General features: G+C 39.5%; 1 protein-coding gene across 2 annotated transcripts in view; it reads left to right on the plus strand.

Annotated features, from left to right (window-relative positions):
* The window catches only part of FNDC3B (fibronectin type III domain containing 3B), a 443125-nt gene that overhangs the window by 341816 nt on the left and 79450 nt on the right, over positions 1 to 21859 (plus strand). For both annotated transcript variants that reach the window (XM_040349376.1, XM_040349377.1), the window contains 5 exons: positions 349 to 467; positions 2952 to 3057; positions 5212 to 5384; positions 8751 to 8864; positions 15431 to 15580. In XM_040349376.1, the coding sequence (XP_040205310.1) occupies positions 349 to 467; positions 2952 to 3057; positions 5212 to 5384; positions 8751 to 8864; positions 15431 to 15580 (662 nt within the window). The remainder of the gene's footprint in view (positions 1 to 348; positions 468 to 2951; positions 3058 to 5211; positions 5385 to 8750; positions 8865 to 15430; positions 15581 to 21859) is intronic.

Genomic DNA, 21859 nt, shown 5'->3' on the forward strand with positions numbered 1-21859 from the left:
TTTAGTAGTGTTGATGTTGTTGTTTATTACCACAATATCACAGTTTATGTAAAGCATTTTAATTACGGTACACATATTGCTCTTAACAATAGACATTGGGGGAAAGTCCTATGGCCACACCACCCTGAATGTGTCTGATCTTGGAAGCTCAGCAGAGTTGGGCCTAGTTAGTACTTGGATGGGAGACATTGGGTTATTTTTCATTTGGTTTTTAGTTTGGGAGTGCTGCACTTCTTATATACCTAATCTATGTGGTTACATTGCGATCAGAGTTGCACTCTGTTCTCTGTTCTTTTTAATGTCTGGTTATTGTAGTGATATTATGATAACAATATTATATTTTTACAGCATCGCAGTGGAAGGTGGCATATAGTGGTTCTGAAACAGAATATACCTGCAACGACTTGAAGCCAGGCACTTTATACAAGCTCCGTGTGTGCTCAATCAGCACAGGGGGACACAGTCAGGTAGGCTTATCTCTTACAGCATAATATATGTTCTGGTTATGTGTATAACCGAAGAAAGGCTTGGGTTTTTCATATCTGTGAATAGGGATTCCTTTTTTTTTTCATTAGGATATGTTCACCAAAAAAACCTAATATAAATAAATAAAAATATATATACAGTATATATATATATATGTGAATGTGGTGTTTGGTTTTGTATGAATTTGAGGTGCCAAAGTCCCAAACCTGTTATCAAAGTGTAGAGTCTTCTTATTGAAATTTAGAGATGAGATCATTATTGCCAAGGGAATGTGTGGCCACATTTTATTATGTAGCTTTATATAAACCTGTCATAACCTGGTACAGCTGCAACTCTACGCATGATGAAGACAATGCAGTAACAGCGGTTGCCTTCAACTTCATGTCATACATGAATAATAAATCCAAATAGTGATGCAGCTAAAATCATATAAAATCTTGAATTTTCCTGTAAAAGTCCTTACCTCCCCATGGCAACCTATTACTAAATGATGCTGTCCATCAGGACCAATAGGGAGTCCTCGAAGGAGGTAGACATTACAGGATTAAGCATGAACTTCACAGAAAACATGGCTATACAGTATACATAAAAAAAATAGTTTCTGTCTCTGGATTCACGGTTTGTTTTACATGCGATTTTCACTCTGCTTACCCCATTTTTCATATGCACAGATTCATTCACCCAGGTCCTCACAATTTACTTTAAAACTGAAATCCAGACAGATATAAAATACACAAATGCATGCCACTAGGTATCTATTTATAAATCAGTACAGTGGAACCTTGGATTACAAGCATAATCCGTTCCAGGAGAATGCTCGTAATCCAAAGTACTCGCATATCAAAGCGAGTTTACCTATTGAAGTCAGTGGAAACTAAAATAATTTGTTCCGCATCTACTTCAATGGCATGCAGGGGGGGCACCGGAGAGCCTTGGAAACGTCCGGAAAGGCAGAGGACAGTTCGGCTGACCTCGGCAAACCTCGGAAAAACTCAGTTCACGAGCCTTTCAGAGGTTTGCCAAGGTCAGCCGAACTGTTTCCGATTGGCGCCGTTCGGCTCCTGCACACCACTTTGGCCTGAGTCCTGCTCGTTTTGCGAGACAACACAGAGTAAGGATTTTAGGAACTACAGTGCTCATATTACGAAACGCTTGTTAACTGCGTTACTGGCAATCCAAGGTTCCACTTTGTATTTTATTTAATGCAGCCAGTGTAACTTCCTGAATTTGATTCAGTATTAGCCTTTTTTTAATCCCATCTACTTCAAAACTCTAACTAGGTGAGGGAGGGTCATCATTTTGGAGACAGACCGATATGGTAAATGTAAATGTTCTGACAAGGAACAGGATAATAAGAGCAGCAAGCAGAGGGTTGACCTCATCAGTCTTTTGCTGCTCCCTTTGCCTCATTCACTCTATGCATTCCTGTTCAATTCACATTTGCTACAGTGATGTGTGATTTGAGACCCATCATTTTGAATGGGCTCAAATTGCCTCAAAGTCGTGTATGCACCAATTTTGGACCCGCACTGCAACCGAATCGCATGATACTTTTGTACTGTTATACCATGCGAACTGCTGCAGTCAAACACAATTTGTTTGCAACCTGAGTTTGGGGTTTAATTAAGATTGCACTCACATCTGCTACAGTATCAGCACCCAATCTAAGATACAGCCCTTTGTGCAGGAGCATGTGCGTTGGAAGTATTGCATTGCACATCTTCTACTGATCGCAGTGCAATTTAAATGCGGTGAAGGAAACACGCACAGATCATGGGGTTTCCTGCACCGCATTAGTGTGAACCTAGGCTTATTGTCCAGTTGGCAGGCTGGGGCGGAATGAAGACACCACTGTATTCTTTCTACAGTCTGTGGTGTGATCTGCCTGATTGTGCTGTGTGACAGGGTTGTATAAATCTCAGTATTAGATGGACAGAAAGGCAAATCCCTTGGCAGGTACAACTGCTTCAGTATATGTATATCATTCATATATTTAGCTGTTTGCCTGGAGTTCAGCTTTAAACTAAGCATTTTAAAAAAAAAACTCGGTCTAGCCGCAGTTAATCAGTGTTTAACTGTAGCTGTGATTGTTTCTGTGGTCTTTTCAATCACTGTATTATACAACCACAAAAGGCCAAAGCATGCTGTATGTAATAACTCATGTGCTGGTAAAATGTAAAATAAATCTACTCCTTCAGACTCTCCATGCTGCCTTTGAACCAAAAAGTTGATCAAGACTTCACATTACCAGGAACCATGCACGTCATTAGTTTAGCCAGGCAACCATTCCCTCACTGTTGTAAAACATGATAGCAATACATTTCTCCATTATGGTGAAATAGCATGGCAGCACCCTGAGAAAGATAAAAGGGTGACAGTGCAGTATGTGTTTTTCCCAGCAAATTTAGTGACTGGTTTGTCTAAATGATGTCTGTACCTGAACAATGTTTTTTTTTTTTTCATAGTGTTCTGAAAGTCAGCCTATTCGCACATTATGTGTAGCACCAGGTCCTTGTCAAGCACCAAGAGTGGTAGGCAAACCAAAGCACAAAGAAGTACATTTACAATGGGGTAAGTACCTGCAGGCCTTCTATGCTATGTTTATTATTTTCTGTGTTTGTACCCTCCAGAAAAGAACAGAAGCAGTTTGCATGATTATGGAGGGGGCAGTGTTTCCACTACCTGTCCTGCCTGTTGTGCAGTGTTTGCTAGCTTCAGCAAATGTAGTTTCCTTTAGAAAGGTGTGCGCCATGCTGAAGATAGATAGCTGATTCTGGCCTTTTTTAAGAAGTAATATAGTGACCAGATTTTCATATTAATGGGAGTGTAAGAGTTGGTAATAACTGTGCTTAACAAGGATAGGCCGGGCAAGGGAAACATTGCTTTGGTTACAACAGAAGTTCCTGCATTATTTTGGTTTTCTGATGTAGATGTTTGTGGGGGAAATTTTATACAATTTTCTCTAAAGCTTGTTATACGAATTCATCAATCTTTTAGAGAGAACTGGCCAAGGAATTTGTAATAAATGACTTTCCAGCAGTTTTTATAATAGTGCACCCTTATCCCTCAGGGATACGTATGTGCATGCATGTCTTCTCTTTGAAATGTCTTCATGTTGGGGCAAAATTGTCAGGTCAGTGTAAGGATGATAGGCCCCTATTGAGGCTGATCTATCTCTTTCCTAAGCTCAAGGATGGTAACAGACATTGTCTAGATGCTAAAGAAGTGTAAATCTGTCAGTAATCTACATATTTACTTTCCTTTCATGTAACTCGGCAGTGTATGCCTTTGCAGAGCAGCAGAGTTCAGGCAGGAAACAAGGTAATCTTAAAGCGGAGTTCCACCCACTTTTGAGATGGGTAGTCTTAAACGAAAGACCACCTCTCCACCCCTTGTTTTTGGATATTGAATTTCTTTTTTTTTTTTTTTACCTATAGCACCTTATTTTGGAAGTACACGTGTACTTCCGATTCAGCCATGCCGCATCCCGGGATGTTACATCTTCCTCATCAGCTAGCTCCCCCATTGTCTCCTGGGACAGAAGACAAGCTGGCCATTCACAAAGTGCCGTTGAACTCGCCCATGAGCAGACGGAAGCCGTCAGTGAAGCCGCAAGGCTCCACTGCCAGTTTCCCTTAGTTGGAATGGCGGCGCCTGCACCTGATCCGGTGACTTATTAAAAGTCAGCAGCTACAAACACTGTAGCTGCTAACTTAAAAAAAAAAATTGGGGGAGGAATACCGCTTTAACAGCTTGACAATCAACCAAACTATTCTGCTTCAACATGAAGACAATACAATTAAATAACCAAAAAAGCCCTGTAATAACAGTTCAAGTATGGAGATTATCACAAATGCACAGTGGTGACTGGTTCCCTTTAAGGCTCCAGCAGGTTTGCTTTGCTCTTCAGTTTAATAACTGGACAGGAAATTAATTAAAAGAAAATGAATTCTCACACAAAAAATGTATGTCCAGATTAGTTCCACTGCATTAGTCTTTACATATTGGAATCTTAGGGGCCTTTTAATGTGTTTACCCATTCTCCGGAGAAACAATTGTTATTGCGTATTAGCTTAATATCACTCATGCACACTATGGCCATTTAGGAAAAGACTGTAGACTTGTATCATGCTTTAACTAAAAATCCAGTTGTTGGTATACTAGTTCTTCAGTTAATAGCCATAGTCATATCAATAGTCATAATCCTAAAACGTAAAGTGGAAGTAATCCCTCCTATCATTTTTCAGCCAAAGAAGCTGCCATCTTGGCCTCTGTTTAATCTTTAACTGCCATGATGCTGCACATGTGATCAGTTACATGACTGACAAAGGGGTCCTGCATGGCTCCTAAACGTTGCACCACATGGTTTTGTCATGTGATCTTTCTTGAATAAAATAATTTTGGACGAAATTGATAATTCTTGGTGTGCTGGCAAATATCTACATATCAGTTATGACACCAGACATTGGATGGTTTGACAGTTTGGTTGAGAGTACAATTAATGTGACAGTTCTATTCCCGTCAAGTGCTGGAAATGTAACTGGTTTTTTTTAAACTGTTAAATCGATGGATTTACTTCTGCTTTAAAGAACAGACAAGGGCTCAATGTTGTAATGAGACTCCTATCCCAGTAGACCTTATTAAAATGATTTAAGCCTATTTAAAATAATACATGCCGTTTTTAAATTTTACATTCTGATTTATCCACTAACTTTCTCCCCCCAGACCCACCTGTGATGGGGTCAGAATGCCAGGTATCAGAGTACAGCTTAGAGCTCGATGTACCTGGAGGACATACCACTGAGGTCTACCATGGAAGTGATTTGGAATGTACTGTAAGCGATCTGCTTCCTGGAAGCACTTATCATTTCAGAGTACGAGCTCTGAATGACGGAGGAGTAAGTGATTCTGTTTTCTGCTTTATGCAAATTCACACGCCTCGCATCATTTCTTGTGTTTTCTCAGTGCTATCATTATACTCATTTGTTTATTTGAATGGTTAATAATGCTTTCACCCTGCATTTTCAAACATGGATTTTTTTATTTATTTAGAAATTCTGTATATCCATATCATTTGTGCAAATTAAAGCAGAACTTCAACTTCAAGCAGATATAAAAGACACAAATTATTGCAACACCGTGTTCAATAAAATATTATTAAATATTTTTGCTTTAAATGCAGTCAGGGCTAGTAGCTAAATTTGACTTGGTATCAAACTCATGCAGTCCCTGAGCAGCATCGCTCATACTGGGAGAGGGAGAGGCCGTTCAAGGAGCGAGTTGCAGAAATAGGAAGTGATAGCCTGGCTGACGCACACCTCGCCTGGCCCGAGTGGTTAGCAGGTAAAAGCAGCTTCAGCTCAATTTGTCCAGGTCACACCCCAAACATGTTTCAACCCACCTTCAGGGCTTAATCATGGAGATGAGAGTCTGTCGGTGGCAGGGGAATAAGTACCATTATCAGCCGCCTAAATAATGATGTAGGTAAACCACTCAACAAATGTAAAGTGAAAAAATTAACTTGCTTAGTTTTAACCCCTTATATAACACAATATTTCTCTTAAACGTTTGTGCATTGGTTATTATTGTTGGGTATGAAAGATTTTTTTGTGAACCTTGGACCTTCTTTTTAAATTTTTGATTTCGTTTTACGATTGGGATTTACCACACAGGTCTGTGATCATGGCACAATCTCCATCCTCGCCACCTAAGCTTTTCTCCTGGCTTTTAAAGCCAGCCATATAGGGTTTAAATCCTGGCCGGTTCAGCAGGGCCCAGCCAAGATTCAAACCATGTATAGGCAGGCTGATTACACTTAAGTTGATCGATCGATCAACTTTGGTACAACCAGTCTGTCTGATTTTTCAAGCAATTCTTGCTAGCAGCTATAGCTGCAAACAATAATCGCTGTGTGTTCTCCCAGCTGGTATGGTTCTCCCCCGCCCCTCTGCTGGGAGAACACAATATCTTCGCGGGAGGGATTCCCCCATCAACACAGCCAGGGACTTGATTTTCTTTCCTTCGACCTGTGGTTGCGGGAAAGAAACACACCGTCTATGGGCGGTTTAAGAAATGTTTTTATTCAGCTTTTTTTGTATTACAGATTTTTATAGTGAATGCCAATAACTAAGTACAATTATTTGTTTTGTTTAACCAGGGGAATAGGATCTCTTGTGGTAGTTTGTCATTTTTCTTCTTCTATTTTTTAATTTTTTGCATTTATTATGCAATACTTTTGTTTTCATTTTTTTAACTTATTGTTTATAATCCCCATTTAAGTTCCTGACTGTGGTTGCTTTTCAGAGGCTTGGACTTGGACACAGTGCACTTTTTACTCACCCACCCTTTAAAAAATTTTAAAGGTTTACCTACATTAATATTTAGGCGGCTGATGATGGGGCGAAACATGTTGGGGCCACCACCTACCAGATTGGACTTTACTGACACAGCACCCAAAATGTAGTGGCACAGCCACGTTTTTATTGGCATTTCCAAAAGTTACAAAATTACAGTTTTAAGTGCAAATTTCTGTATTCTCTCTTGAGTCACAGTGATAGTCTCTCTCCACAGCAGGTGGTCCCCCTCAGCCCACTCCAGTCCCACTGCTGGCTTGCCTTGCTCCCATACTGAAAACCCACACAAGAGACTCCGGATGCCCTGCTTGACTCCCTTGCACCATGACATCGCACGACATGGCTCAGGCACTACCTCCACCAGATGTGCCCCCCACTGGCCCCACCCAAACACACTGTAGCAGACACTCAGATGGTCTCGGCTGGCTACAGACTGGAATTGCGCATGCGCAGTTCTGAGTTGAGCATCACAGCCATATTTTTTACAGGCAACCTTTTCCTGTCACTGGCATTTACTGGCAGAAGGAAAGTGCCAATTTTTTACTGCCTGCCGGTAAAAATACCAACGGTTGGCAACACTGGTTGGGGGTGTGGTATGGATGATTCGAGCTGAGGCTGCTTTTATCTGCTAACCATTCCTATTTCTGCAACATACGTGAGTGAGGACCCTTAAGCATTTATTGTGGGTCATATGTTAGGCTAGTATGCAATGCATACTAGCCCATTATGTGACACTTACCTGCAAACAAAGCCTGCGCTGTCCCCTGTACAGGCCGCGTCCATCTTCACCCCTCTTCCTTCTGTGGTCGCGGACTCCGGCTCTGTGACTGGCCGGAGCCACATGACCTCACTCCCGTGCATGCACGTGGAAGCCGGCAGTCACGGCACATGCTGGGGAAGAAACATCATGGAGGTCCATTTATTTACAGCGCATGGGCTTGATGACAATATGGGGGCACTACAAGTGAAATATCTCCTAAACTGCGCACGTTTAGGAGAAATTTCCACTATCTATAGGTAAGCCCTAATCTAGGCTTACCTATAGGTAAAGGTCAAACAAAACAGTTTACAACCACTTTAATAATTGTTATGGACACTAATGAACCCCCATGCAATTGTATTACCAATGATCTCAACTAGAGATGGCCCCGGGCGTGTGCAAAATTCCACATGACGGGTCCTGCCAGGAAGCTGACACTGCACACAGCTAATCACAGGCAGTGAGGCATTTCCCAATTTGTGCAGCTGTGAACCGGGAAATGTCTCACGGCCTGTATTTAGCCGTGTGCAGTGTCTCCTTCCTGGTGGGACCCGGCATGTGGGATTTCGAACATGCCTGAGCCCATCTCTAATCTCAACTAATAGTGGGGGTCTTGAGAAGGAAGAGGCTTTGAAAGTTAAGCTGGCCATACACTAGTAGATTTTCAAAAATATATAACATGCACTCAGACCAATGCCGACAGCTGCACCAACTAAGCCTGAACACAAGACTAAATTACCAATTGAAGAGAAACTAGTGCACTTATCCCTTTCAAAAACACATAAGTAAATACATAAATCACTCCTATAAAAAAAAGTGCATATATAGTTCAAGAAATAAACAGATGTAAATCAATCAACATGCCATTTAAATATACAGTATATAGCAAAGTGTAAAAAAGTATATGATATTCAATGAAACATTATGACACATATGGATTCAGCTATGTATTTGCCTGTGCCAAAAATGTATCATAATACAGTGTGATAAAGTTTTGGTATACATTAAACAGACAGTACTGGAAAAAGAAAATGTTGCTTTCATTTTTTTTTTTTTTTGTGTGCTCAGCTTATCATAAACCCTGACTTAGTGAATTCTTAACCACAGCTTTAATTAGTGAATGGAACTAACATATATTTTCTAAATTTCAGTATGGGCCTTATTCAAACGCTACAGAAGTCACGACTGCAGCAGGACCACCCGCACAGTGCAGGCCTCCAGTTCTGACATTCCTCTCTGACACATGTGTACACATAAGCTGGGAGGTAAGATGAGCGCCTGCTTTTCAAAAAAAATCAAGTGTCGTCAGAAATCTAGTCCCTTAGTGAAAAACTTTTCTTTCACTGATGAGAATTTAAATCATTGCTCTGATTAAATGTGTGCTCAGCTTATTTGTAGGCTGCTTAAAACAGCTGAAATATACAAAATCTACCTACCATTTAGCACAGTTTGAGATTGAAACCATGCTTGGTAATGGTTGTATAGTTTGTAAATCTAGGCACAATACTTTATCTTTTATTTCTCCCTAAAGCTGTGCTCAAGGCAGATATAAAAATGCACACAGTAATACAGTTTTGTGTTCCTTAGATTTATTTTTAAATGCAAGCAGCATAAATACCTTAATTTTGACATGGTATCGGCCCCTTGCAGATGGAGAAGCAGCACAAGGAGCCAATCAGTTGAGCTGCAGTGCAAGAAGCAAAATGACTGGAGGAGAGAGCAGAGTAATGCCGAGATAAGGTTACCAGTCTGCTGAATTTCCTTTCCCTCTTCAGTTCAGGCTGGGGACTAGACATGCAGTTTGTTTCGTTCTGTTCCGAAATAACATTCGGACAAACTTACATTTTTTGGAAATTCGGATGTATTCAAATTACAATACAATTTAAACGAATCCGAAATTATGAAAAACAAAATTCGGATGGAATTAGAATCAATTTAAATAGTTTTCAAATCAATTTAGAATACGTTTTGAATTCAAATAAGTTTTGAATTTGAATAGTTTTTAAATTTGAATTTGAATAGTTTTCAAATAGTTTTCAAATTCAAATAGTTTTTGAATCCAAATAGTTTTCCAATTCGGATTCAAATCGTTTTCGAATTTCCAAAGAGAATAAGATAGAATAGAAAATAGAGGAATACAATAGAGTAAAACAGAACAAAATAGAAAATAAAAGAATAGAAAAAAATAGACTATAATTAGACTAGAAAAGAATAGAATAAAAAAAAACAGTAGAATATAACCATTTCCCAAAATTCAAATAGAATCAATTTGAATAGAAAAGAATAGAATATAAAAAATTGAATAGTGTACAATGCATTTGAATTTGAATAGAAAATAATAGAATAGGATAGAAAATAATAAAATAGAAAATAAAATAATAGAAAAGAATAGATAATAATAAGAAGATGGTTATATTCTTTATATTTTGTTCCATTAATTTCTATTCTATTCCATTCTATCATTTTATTTTCTATTTTGTTTTGTTTTACTCTATTATATTATATTATTCTTTTATTTTCTGTTATATTCTTTTCTATTCGATTTATCGTTTTTTCTATTCTATTCCTTTATTTTCTAATTCATCTTATTCTCTTTGGAAATTGGAAAACTTTTTGTTGTTGGATTTTAAAAACTATTAGAATTTGAAAACTATTTGAATTTGAAAAATATGCAAAATGTATTTGAAAACTATTTGAATCAATTCAATTTCTGAAAATTCTAATAGATTAATAGGTAAAACAACTCCCATCTGTGCATTTCGATTGTGTGCTTAGTTGTTTGCCTGACATTTAGCTTCCACACACGAGGTGAAAATACAACCATATACAATACATGTCTGCAATACATTCACATTTCCCCATGTGTTTTCTCAGAAAAATATCTCCTAGAAATGTACTCTGCTCTTGGGCTCTGCTGTGGCTGACAACACACAACCTTTTTTTGGACTCTGCGGTGTCAGCCCTGCCCAATGTGTTTTTTGCTACTCAACCACTCCCAATTTCCGATCTCTAGCACTTACAGTAAAACAAAAATCATTTTGTAGTTTAAGATAATAACTAGGAGGGGTCTTTGAGATAATGCAGGAAGTATGCCAAGGACATATCAACAGGTATTATTTACCATTGTAAGACAGATATAACACAGTGAGGAGAAATGACTAAGGCTGCATTCACACCTCGGCGTATATACGCCTGAAGCGCGACGCTCGTGCCGCTGGAGGGGCGAATTTCCATTGCTGTCTATGAGAGTTCACATCTCATGCCGAATGCCGAAACGCCGTACGCCTGCCGCCTGAAAACAAGTCCCGGACCCTTTTTTTCAGGCGGCTTTCGGCATTCGGCATAGACCGCAATGGAAATAATTTGTGAAAGAAAAAAAAAAAAAAAGTTAAACAAATTGCGGCAAAATACACCGCGTACGCGGCGTTACAGTGTGAATGCAGCCTAAGAATGGAGCAGAAATAATCTGAAGTAGCTGTGCATGGCAACCAATCAGCTTCTAACTTTCATCTTCAAAGCTTAAAGTGGAACTAAATGCATGAATTCTTACTTCTGCTTTAATGGTCCAATGCTCGCAAAATCCCTCGCTGGCATCTTCTGCCCAGATTCTTCCAGGTATGGGTCTTTAGCTGTCTTGATTGGCAGGCATGGGATGATGCCATTCATCCCAGGATACAGGCACGATACAAACTGAACTGTGCATATGCAGCTCAGTGTACATTCCACTGGCGATTGCAAACAGGCATTTAAGTATATTTAATTGTAGAAACTACGCTGCATATCTCTTATGCAATAAAAAGCCTGCCTGCTTGTAATTTTTTTTATTATTATTAAACTATTTTTTTACTTTAGGCAGGCCATACACAGAGCTAATTTCTTTCCTGCAACCACAGGTTACCACGGGACAGTGTTGATGCGGCAATCCCTCATTCCGGGCTATTGTCTCCTCCCGGTGGGGAATGGGGCGGGGGAGAAGTGATAGCAGCAGTTATATAGCAGCAGCTAGCAATAATCAGAAGAGAATCCGGCAGGCTGGTTGTACCCAAGTTGATCGATCGATCAACTTGGTACATTCAGCCTGTCCATTAATGATTTGAATCTTGGCCGATTCAAACTGTGTATGGCTGGCCTTAGTTCTTCTTTAACTGAACAAGCTGAAGATAAAAGCTGACTGGTTACTATGCACAGCTGCTCCAGATTCTGTCTGCTCCAGTTTTAGAAAATCTCCCTCAATACTTCCAAAGTTATATTTACCAGGCATATCAAATAAGTCCATTGTTAGGGTTTATATACACTTTAGCATAACTACCCCCATTTGATCTGATTGCTTGTCCAGGTGCATCTTTTGGTAATAAAGGGAAAGGTTTTATGGTCACGGCCAGACCAACTTGGTATTAGCAACACACCCCTTAATGTAATAGATGAAAAGAGTGGGTTTTTGGGATTTTTAAGGTGCAAAATAAATTGGTGGTATCAACTCTAATGTTTAAAAGATTTTTTATTTTGAAAGGCAAAATAAAAAATTGATGTTAAAAAATAACAATTGGCAAGTACAGTTTAGCAAGATTTTACGAAAACAGCACTAAAAGGTAGACTTTCTAACTTGGTATGGAAGGCATGTACCTTTAAATTGGCAAGCATCCCCTGAAGAAGCCTGACATATGGGTGAAACGTGTTGGAAAGTCTACCTTTTAGTGCTTTTTCATAAAATCTTATTAAACTGTACTTGCCAATTGTTATGTTTAAACATAATTTTTTTATTTTGTCTTTTAAAATGAAAAATATTTTATACATTAAAGTGGGGTTTCGGGCATACATTTTTTTTTTGCAAGATAAAATTAATCACATTAAATAGTCCCTAAAACATATTAATAGCTCCGCAATCATTCCAGAAAATCATTGCAAACACTTGCCTTATATCCTCCAGCTTATGTTGTGGCCATATCCATCATATGCATGGGCATGTGAAGCCCAGTTCCTTTTTCTTCCTGGTTTTCAGGGAGAGGTGTATGCTGGGCGATTTTTAGGCACAGTAACGCCGAGAGACTCCTGGGAAATGATGACACTCAATGATGGCAATGGGGTCTTAGAACAGGGAGTTGAACCACCTAGGACCAGGAACTAGGCAGATTACGAAATCTGCTAAGTAACAGCCAGATAGAAGCGAATAAAAAAAAATGTTTGTTTTTTTTGTATTGTATTTTTTTTTTACGTTAAAGGCAAGCTTTTAATAGAAAGTTCATTTTTAGGGTGGAACTCTGCTTTAAAGTTGATACCACTTCAATTTATTTTGCACCTTAAAAATCCCAAAACCCTCTTTTCATCTATTATCTTTTGGTAATAATCAGTTTGTTTCAAGCAACTTGGTAGATTGCATGGTATATCAAATAAGTGGTTATATAAGAGGTTATATGATGGCCCCTATACATTGATAATGCAGTCATAGCATGTTGTAACAACTGTTCCTAAAGTGGAGCTCTGGTCTGTTATATTAAAATTAAATGTCAGCTGCTACAAATACTATAGCTGCTGACCTTAATTGTACAGAAACACCTACCAGCCCAGGGATCCAATTCTGACATCACCTGGGCCGGGTCCTCGTCAGTTTTTTAGTTCCCCGGCACCACCACCAAAGAACAAGGAGAAGCACATCAGGTGCAGGGTAGATCACATGTGCAGACCTCGGCTCACCACCGTGAAAGACAAATAAAACAAGAAATTGGTCGCACACTGGAAGTCCAACTTATCTTGATGTCATCTTTATTGTCAATAGGGTCAGACAGATACAGGCAATGGTAAAATGGCTTGTGAGAAGCCAGGTTTGACGTCCTGAAGTTTCACAGTCGGTTTTCCACTATGCACGCGCGAGATGTGTTTCAATTTCTCAATGGTCCCGCAGTCTCCTGGGACATATGACAGGTTGCAGGAGGGGAAAAGGGGCATAAACTCTGCTCTGAGCAGAAGTGGGAGTGGATAGCTGTCAGAAATGGGTACCCGCTCCCAGAAGAAACGGGAGGAGGAGGATGAGCGAAACTTCCCTTTTCATTTAACACAATAGTAATAATATTAGTAATAATAATAATAATGAGATTAGCTTAATGTTAATAATGTTTTCAGTCCTTTTTTTTTTAAAGGGATTGTTTCTAGAAGAAAAACAAAAAACTGCTACTAATATAACTTGGATGCCTGCACATACCTGCAGCACCTTCAAAAACTGAATGACAGGCCAAACTTCAACAAACCCGTGTCCTGTCGCAGGTTGCTGTGAAATCCCGTAGATTTCTATTGTTTCCATTCAGTAGTGTTTTTGTACATATAGGTGGTTCGTTACATCCTCTCTCTCTCTGCAGGTTGTTTGATAACAGCTGCAGTCATTAATGACATAAAATACCCACAATACTCCTGGTAGTTTGGTGATGTTTGATCTTGTGTCTAATGCCGAGTACACACGACCGTTTTTCAGGTTGTGTTTTTAAGGTTCTAGAAAAAAACAACGTTTTTTTCAACCCGATCATTAATACAGCCTTGCCTACACACAATCGTGAAAAAAAAATGCTCTAGCAAAGCGCGGTGACGTACAACACGTACGACGGAACTATAAAGGGGAAGTTCCATTCGGATTGGCGCCACCCTTTGGGCTGCTTTTGCTGATATTGTGTTGGTAAAAGACGATTTGCGCTTTTCTGTCTGTTACAGCGTGATGATTGTGCTTACTCTATTACGAACGGTAGTTTTACCAGAACGAGCGCTCCCGTCTAATAACTTGCTTCTGAGCATGCACGTTTTTTTCACCTCGTTAAAGCCCACACACGACCATTTTTTACAACCTTAAAAACGAAAAATAGAGCATGTTCGTGGCCATTTTTTAGATCGTGAAAAATGCTCTGGAGCCCACACACAATCGTTTTTAATCACATAAAAAAAACTTTTTTAGAACCCGAAAAACGGTCATGTGTACGCGGCATTAGGCCGGATTCACACTAGTGCAGTGCACATTTCAGCTCTCTTATCTCTGCAGAGAGATAAGAGAACTGTTCAGCAGATCATCTCCGTTTTAGATGCGAATTTGGAGACCTGGGAGAGGGGAGGGGGAGGGGGGAAGTGTATTGAGGTGAATGAGAGAAATCCTGAAGAGAAATTAACACATCTGTGAATCAGATGCGTGCCCATAGAAGATAATGGGCCTGAATTAGCACCTGAGCAGCACCGCAATGCCTAGAAAACGCACACGTTTTTTCGGCAATGCGCAGTGCGAATGCATCGTACATATGTGAACCAGCCTCATTGAAATCAATCTATTTTATAATTTTATGCTAATTGGATGTGGTTTAAGCCACAACCAATTAGCATAGGTGTGAACCCGGCCTTAAGGTTTCATAGGGGAGTTGAGAAGCTGTGTTTTGTTTCTTATGTGCATTATGAGAGATGATTTTCTTTTATACAGAAAATAAAGGAAATCAGTGATAAAGTTAAGGCACTGTAATATGCAATTCATCACTCAAAAGCCTTCTGTTTGGGTTGGAATGGTTGAACATCCAACATCTCTGAAACAATTAACTAAAGACTGAAGGGCAAGTGGGATGTGAATGCTTTTTAGCTCTAAGTAAGGCTGTCATGTGCAACACAGTAATGGCTAATTGCCTGCACTTGCCTTTGTTTAGTTATTGTGAGCTCAGTTTATATAATGTCAGTGAGGAACAAATAGTTATTTAATGCGTTTAATGCAACAGGCATATTTCCTGTTATCAGTGCGGAGGACAGAATTGAATTTTAGCTTCTTCACACTCTATTGAATTTTTATGGGATAATTAAAATACATTTTCTTTTGCAGAGTCCTGAGAGCAATGGTGCAGACATCTCTGGATACAGACTGCAGTGGGCAAAGGATGAGGATACCCTAGAATTAGTTTACAGTGGCTCTGATACCAATTTTAAGATGTCTGATTTATTACCAGCAACACAATACTGCTGTAGACTTCAGGTATGACACAGTTTCTGAAAAACACTGCCAATGGCTTAAGCCTCTTACACACGATCGGATTATCCAACGGGAATTGTGTGAGGACAGGCTGTTGTCGGAGAATCCGACCGTTTGTACACTCCATCGGACAATTGTTGTCAGATTTGCCTGTTTTTCTCTTCTCTTCTCTTCTTTCCTCTTCTCTTGTGTCCTCTACAAACCCAAACGTATTAATTTGTGTGAAAAATGTGATTGTATCATCTTATATGTGTTAAAATTCTGTTTGATACTGTTCCCTGTATTTTGTTATTTTGTATTACATTTCAGAGGTCTTTCCTGGATGAAAACAGAAAGGGAAAAAAAACTTACAGTATATACTTCAGTTAAAGTGCATATACATTCAGATGTACACATTAGACCCAGTGTAGGGTTCAAGATGCCTTTCATGTAGAGAAAGTCTAATGTGTTAATCTACAACTACTGTTCAGGTTTAAATATGCATTAATAACTTGACACATCTATATTGTCAATTTTGTGTAAAACCATTTTAAATGGTATCTTTTTGTTCAGCTTTGGTTAAGTTTATTTATTTATTTATTTTTTGTGCTGTCTGTGTCTCCATTTAGTAGATAAATTCTTTTGATTTGTCCTGGTGACCATTCTCATTGCATTTAAGCGAAGATCCCAGTCACCAAAACGGGAACAGGGGGGAATTGGGGGAATTTTCCATTGGGGACTGCTTGGTGGCAGCTGTCTAATGCCCTGTACACACGATCGGACCTTTGTTCGACCAAATTCACATCGGAATTCCATCGGAGTAAAATAGAACATGTTCTCTATGTAAACACAGATGGAATTAATCGGAATTTCCGATGGGATTACTCGGATGGGGCATACACACAGTCAGAATTTCCGATTGGAAAAAGTCAGTTGGACTTTTTCCATCGGAAATTCCGATCGTGTGTACGGGGCTTTAGACAGAATTTCCCTAATGCCGCGTACACACGGTCGTTTTTTGTGATGAAAAAAAACAACATTTTTAAAAACGTCATTTAAAATGACCGTGTGTGGGTAAAACGTTGTTTTATGTCTTCTGAAAAACTACAAAAAAAAAAATTCTAGCATGCTTCAATTTTTTATGTCGTTTTTCAAAACGCCGTTTTTTGTGTCATAAAAATTACCTTGTGTAGGCTAAAACGACAATTAAAACAACGTTTTTAAACCCACGCATGCTCAGAAGCAAGTAAAGACGGGAGCTTGAATGGAACAGAGTGCCGCCGTACGTGCTGAACGTAACCGCGATTTGCTAGAGCATTTTGAAAAAACGATGATGTGTAGGCAACGTCGTTTTTTAAAATGAAGTTTGAAAAACGTCGTTTTTTTTCATGCTAAAAAAATGACGTTTTTTTTTCATCACAAAAAACGACCTTGTGTACGCGGCATCACTTTGGATGGATTTCATTTCTCTTCCACTTGTGTCTTAGGGACAGAAATTGAAGGAAAAACTTGCCTGATGGGTCACAGGTGTAAAAAAAAAACATCATTCTGTTACCCATGTCTTGCAGTAGAAGCAGTCTAATGATTTGAATGCTCTAAGTTGACGAATTGTCCTTCGTTACTCTGGGTTACTGTACAGCGCTGCCCTTCGCGCTTCCTTATCTAATAAGCCTGTTGGGGCTTCAGCAGAGGATACAATGGTCCAATATGCTAATCTGTTTGTGATAACAAGATTAATTCAGCCAATTTTTATGGTAATGAGTACATACAAAATAGAATGAGTTTTCTAGCAAAGATGATAGCCGATGCCCCAGACCAATTTGGAACACAGGAAATAATTTCAGCGGCAGGCTAGAAAATGATGTAAGGTTTTCATTGCACTCAGTGATTTCAGCTGAGGATGAGCCTAGAGCTATGTGAAACCTATATTTACCTCTGAGTGCGTGTCCTTGAACCAGCTCTTGAAACTGTATTAACACCTTTCACTATAGCAACCGTATCGTAAATATACAGAAGAAACTGTCAATTAGAAAAACCTGATCAGGCCTGATAAAATGGGAGCATCAGTCAAGATAGCTGCAGATAGTCTACAGTACCACACTTTCTGAGAGATGGATTATTATTACATTGTGCTCGTTGTAAAACTGATGCACATCCTCTTTAATATTCCATGCTATTTTAACTGTACTATTGTTTTCTCTTACAATCTTTCAAATACTGTATATGTAATGTAGTGCAACCAAAAATTGAAAAAAATGGAAGCTACTTATTTACTAACACTAATTTGGATATAAAATAAACACGCAACGTTCAGGGGTTGGGCAGCAAGGGCAGTTCTCTGTTCAGATACTTTAAGTTATCAGTTTAATAGAGATGCTGTTTATTTTTTGGTAAAAGTCCATTAGAATGTCTTCTATTTAAATATCATCACCTTTTTTTGGTACTACTACTACTACTACTATTTAGTAGCAGGTCCTGAGATGATACCTAATCCAGCCAACTTTAGCCAATTCAGTTGACAATCCCATGTCCATGGACACCAGCAGACAACTCAGTGAATACTGATCCCTTGTCTGATTGCTGTTGACTCCCCCTAGTTAAACAGGAGCCAGAAGTGTTTGACCAAACATCCTCCTCGTTGGCCCATTCAATCAGAGCTTCTAAGTTCATGTCTTCCATCCAAAAAACAAGCATCCAGGAGGTCAAACCGTATCTGCGAATGTATCTGTTCTCTCAAATCTCCGGCCAACTTCAGGATCTCCCAAGTTGGTTAGCAGACTTTTCTGTGACAATTAAAAATAAGGCCCTGCGTGATTTCACTCCTGTTCATTGAAGGACACATTGGAGACATTTAGATCTTGACCATCGGGTTATAGCACCATCTTCAGAAGTAAGACGTAGGCAAAAAATAAAAAAAATAAAACACAATCAAGGGATGGCCTCCAATGGAGGCCAACCCCTCCCCTTCATCTACTAGACTCTTAATTTTGAGCTCCGTGTCAAGAAGTAAGGACCTAGGATCCTGCAGGGATTCTTAGTTCCCTTTCTTTTTTTTTTTTTAAAGTGTATTTTGTGCGTGTACTCGAGAGAGGAGCCAGACTGCAGGAGTTGGGAGTAGGCAGGCCTCCCCCAGAGGCAATCTGCCACCTTTCTCCATGCCCCGGGTGGCAATGGCAGGTGTGTGAGGGGGTCCTCCCACACAGCCCGCCCTACCTGCTCCGCTTTGAAGCCCAACGGGGCAGAGGGACTCCCTATAAGGGAGTGAGAGGATTAGCCCGCTCAACCAGCCCCGTTAGTCCTTCGCCTCTCTTTTTAGAGACCGCGTGGTCAAAGTGCGTGATGTTAACCCAATTTCGAGTGCGTGTAAGTGTGGTGGTTTTTGTGGGAGGGGGGTGGGCGTACTAAGCGCAGGCTTACCTCGCATAGCACACCCACCGGGAGCCGGACTGAGACCACCAAACTCAATTCACATGTAGCCGAGACCGGGATCCGAACCCCTAGCTGCAGAGGTGAATGGCTTGTCAGCGCAGTGCCAATCGCGTTGAGCCACCGCAGCTCCACAGTTCCCTTTCTTTTTGCAGGGAATTATTAAAAAAAAAAAATCTTTCAGTCTTAAAAACCTTCAATTAATTGCTGAGCTGGGTGAAAGGCTGGATAGTTTAGCACCTTGTGGTCCTCCCCAGCTCAATCAGCAAGCTCAGGAAGAATCATAGCTATATGCAGGTCTGGATGCATCAGTTCTCTTTTGGATTGGGGAAGCCATGATTTTTTTCGAGAGGAACCTCTTCCCTTTTGAAGTTGCTTGCGGCAACTGTAGTGAACCTGTTTCAGGGAGTCTAACGTGTAAAAAAAAAAAAAAACAGGTTGGTTTTTATCATAATATTTTTAGTAAGGAGTGTAATGCCCATTTAAAAGATGTTTTAAAAATATTCCAGACAAATACATCAAATAGTCATTTTCTTGGGGCTACACCAGATAGCAAATTGCAGACATATATTTATATTAACCTATATATTGTTTAAAAAGAAGATGATGTGGGTGTTGAGAAGTTTGTTGAGAAACGTACCTCTGTGAACAGGGGTCACCTCTGCTAACTTTTTATTTACTTTTACGCTGCCAAATACTTCCTAAGCTGTGAGCTGTTCAGTGTCTGTAACCTTTTTACAGACATGACTTACATCGGGATACCTTGTAAGGCTCAGAAGTGGCTCTAAAAGGCACCATATTACATTCAACTATTAACAGGCATATAAAAAGTAAATAAATATGTGCAGGGCTCTACTAAATTCTAAGTGCAAATATAATATTTATATCAACTTCTAAAAAACCTAAATTCTTATTGTGAAGTTAATATCTCAAAACATATGTGAAACCTTATAATATAATGTCTATATATATATATATATATATATATATATATATATATATATATATATATGTGCAAAGATTTACACAAAAGAATAGTTATTAAAGTGTCCAACCACCTTAGTAATAGGTGTAAAAAAAATATATGTGCACATATACTAAAGCTGCATCCAGTGCTTTTTCGAACTCATTAAAGGAGAAGTAGAGCCATAGCTTTTTTGGCCCTACTACTGTAGGTCATAAGAGTGCAATTTGTTCTTCCCTCCTGTGACACGTATGCAGCCGACAACAGACTAAAGTCCGCTGTTTGCTGATATCACTCAGCCAGTCCAGACTCTGGAGGATCCCAACTTTAATGTCTGACCAGCAGCTGGTTCAGCCTCTCAGTGTGCCTCTTTATGTTTTTGTTGTTAGTGGTTTCACAATAACGCTAGCTGCTTATTTTGTAATATCCATTTAAAAAGATTTTGTTTGAGGGAAGCGCAGGATAGTTAATATACTTTTTACGTTAACGGCATATGCCTTATATATTTTTTTCTGTACCCAGAGCTTTACACTGCTGCATTAAATTTAAATAAGAGATCATCAGGGTTACCATGGAAAGGGAATAGTACAACTTACAGGTAAAAAGATAAAGGCACCAAAATGTGCCTACTTGTTTTATGGGGAACTTGATCTCTAATTGATTGTGTCCCATGTAGAGTGGCAGTGTTGGTTTGTGAGGAAAGCTATCAGCAAACCACCAACATCTGTATCTTTGGAGCTCTCATATAAATATGTTATATGGAAGTCAGTGAAGGAATAAGCCTAACTGTCCATTTTGAACCTTTGCCGTACGATCTTTAAAAAACAGCTTAAGGCAGGATCCTTAAAGGAATTATAAAGCAGGGTTCAGATCTTTCAGTGGCCAGGATTGGTATAAACAATTAAGACAAGCTTGGAGTTGTGCTAAAAAATATTTCTTCAGCACATGAATTAATGCTTATAATAGCTTTATTGATATATTGCTCCTTTAACACACATTCCACTGAATTCCTATCCAATAAAATTAAAATTAAGCAAGCATCCTTTGTTTTTCTACTTTGGAGAATTTAGAAGCACATGCATCAACACACTACATCTTCCAGAATTTCACCCTACAACTTTGATAGGTCTTTATCTTATATGTGTGGTAGTCTGAAAGGGCACCCACTCACCTTGGTTTTTTTCCCTGGGGCTCTATGCCTCCAGCAGTTGACTTCCACCTTCTTCTCTGCCCCAGAGAGGTCACTGCATCCATAATTCTTTCTGCCACAGAGAGGTCCTTTTATGTGGGCCCTCCCCACTTTCCCCAGTGATTTGCCTTGATTTCCCACATCACATGCCCCAGAATTGTCCTCTTATCTTCCTTTCCAGTGTTTCATCTCTCTGTGTCATTTCCTCTGCCCAGTGGCTCTCCAGTCAGTGATTTTCCTGTACTCTGTGCCTATTCTTTGCTGTAGTCCCCCTCTGCACCCACTCTCTTGAAGAAAGACACAAGTCAGTGTAGTTCAACCTTCCCCCTTCCCTTTCTGTGTGTCCAGTGACCTTTCTCCTCATCTTCTGCTCTTGCTCTCCCATATATGGCCATCTCCCCTTCTGCACTTGATCTCTGGTCCCTGCTCACTGCAGCTACTCTACTTTTTGCATCAAGTCTCTAGTTTCCACTCTATTACTTTGTTCCACACCCCTGCCTCTACTTTTTCAGTTCCTGCTGTCATCACACAAAGACATAACATACATTTAGATTGTAATGTCATGTCTAGAGAAGCTGCCAAACATGGCAGGGGGTGTTGCCCAGTTATAGCTAAAACTTGTTACTCTGTCAGTTTGTAAGCAGGGGAATAAGCATTGCTGTATTATAGAGGGAAACACACTGCGTTGTATTGTAAATGAAGCATCTTTAATTGCCAGATAAGC

Source organism: Rana temporaria, chromosome 4 (genome assembly GCF_905171775.1).
Source record: "Rana temporaria chromosome 4, aRanTem1.1, whole genome shotgun sequence".
NCBI classification, from domain to species: domain Eukaryota; kingdom Metazoa; phylum Chordata; class Amphibia; order Anura; family Ranidae; genus Rana; species Rana temporaria.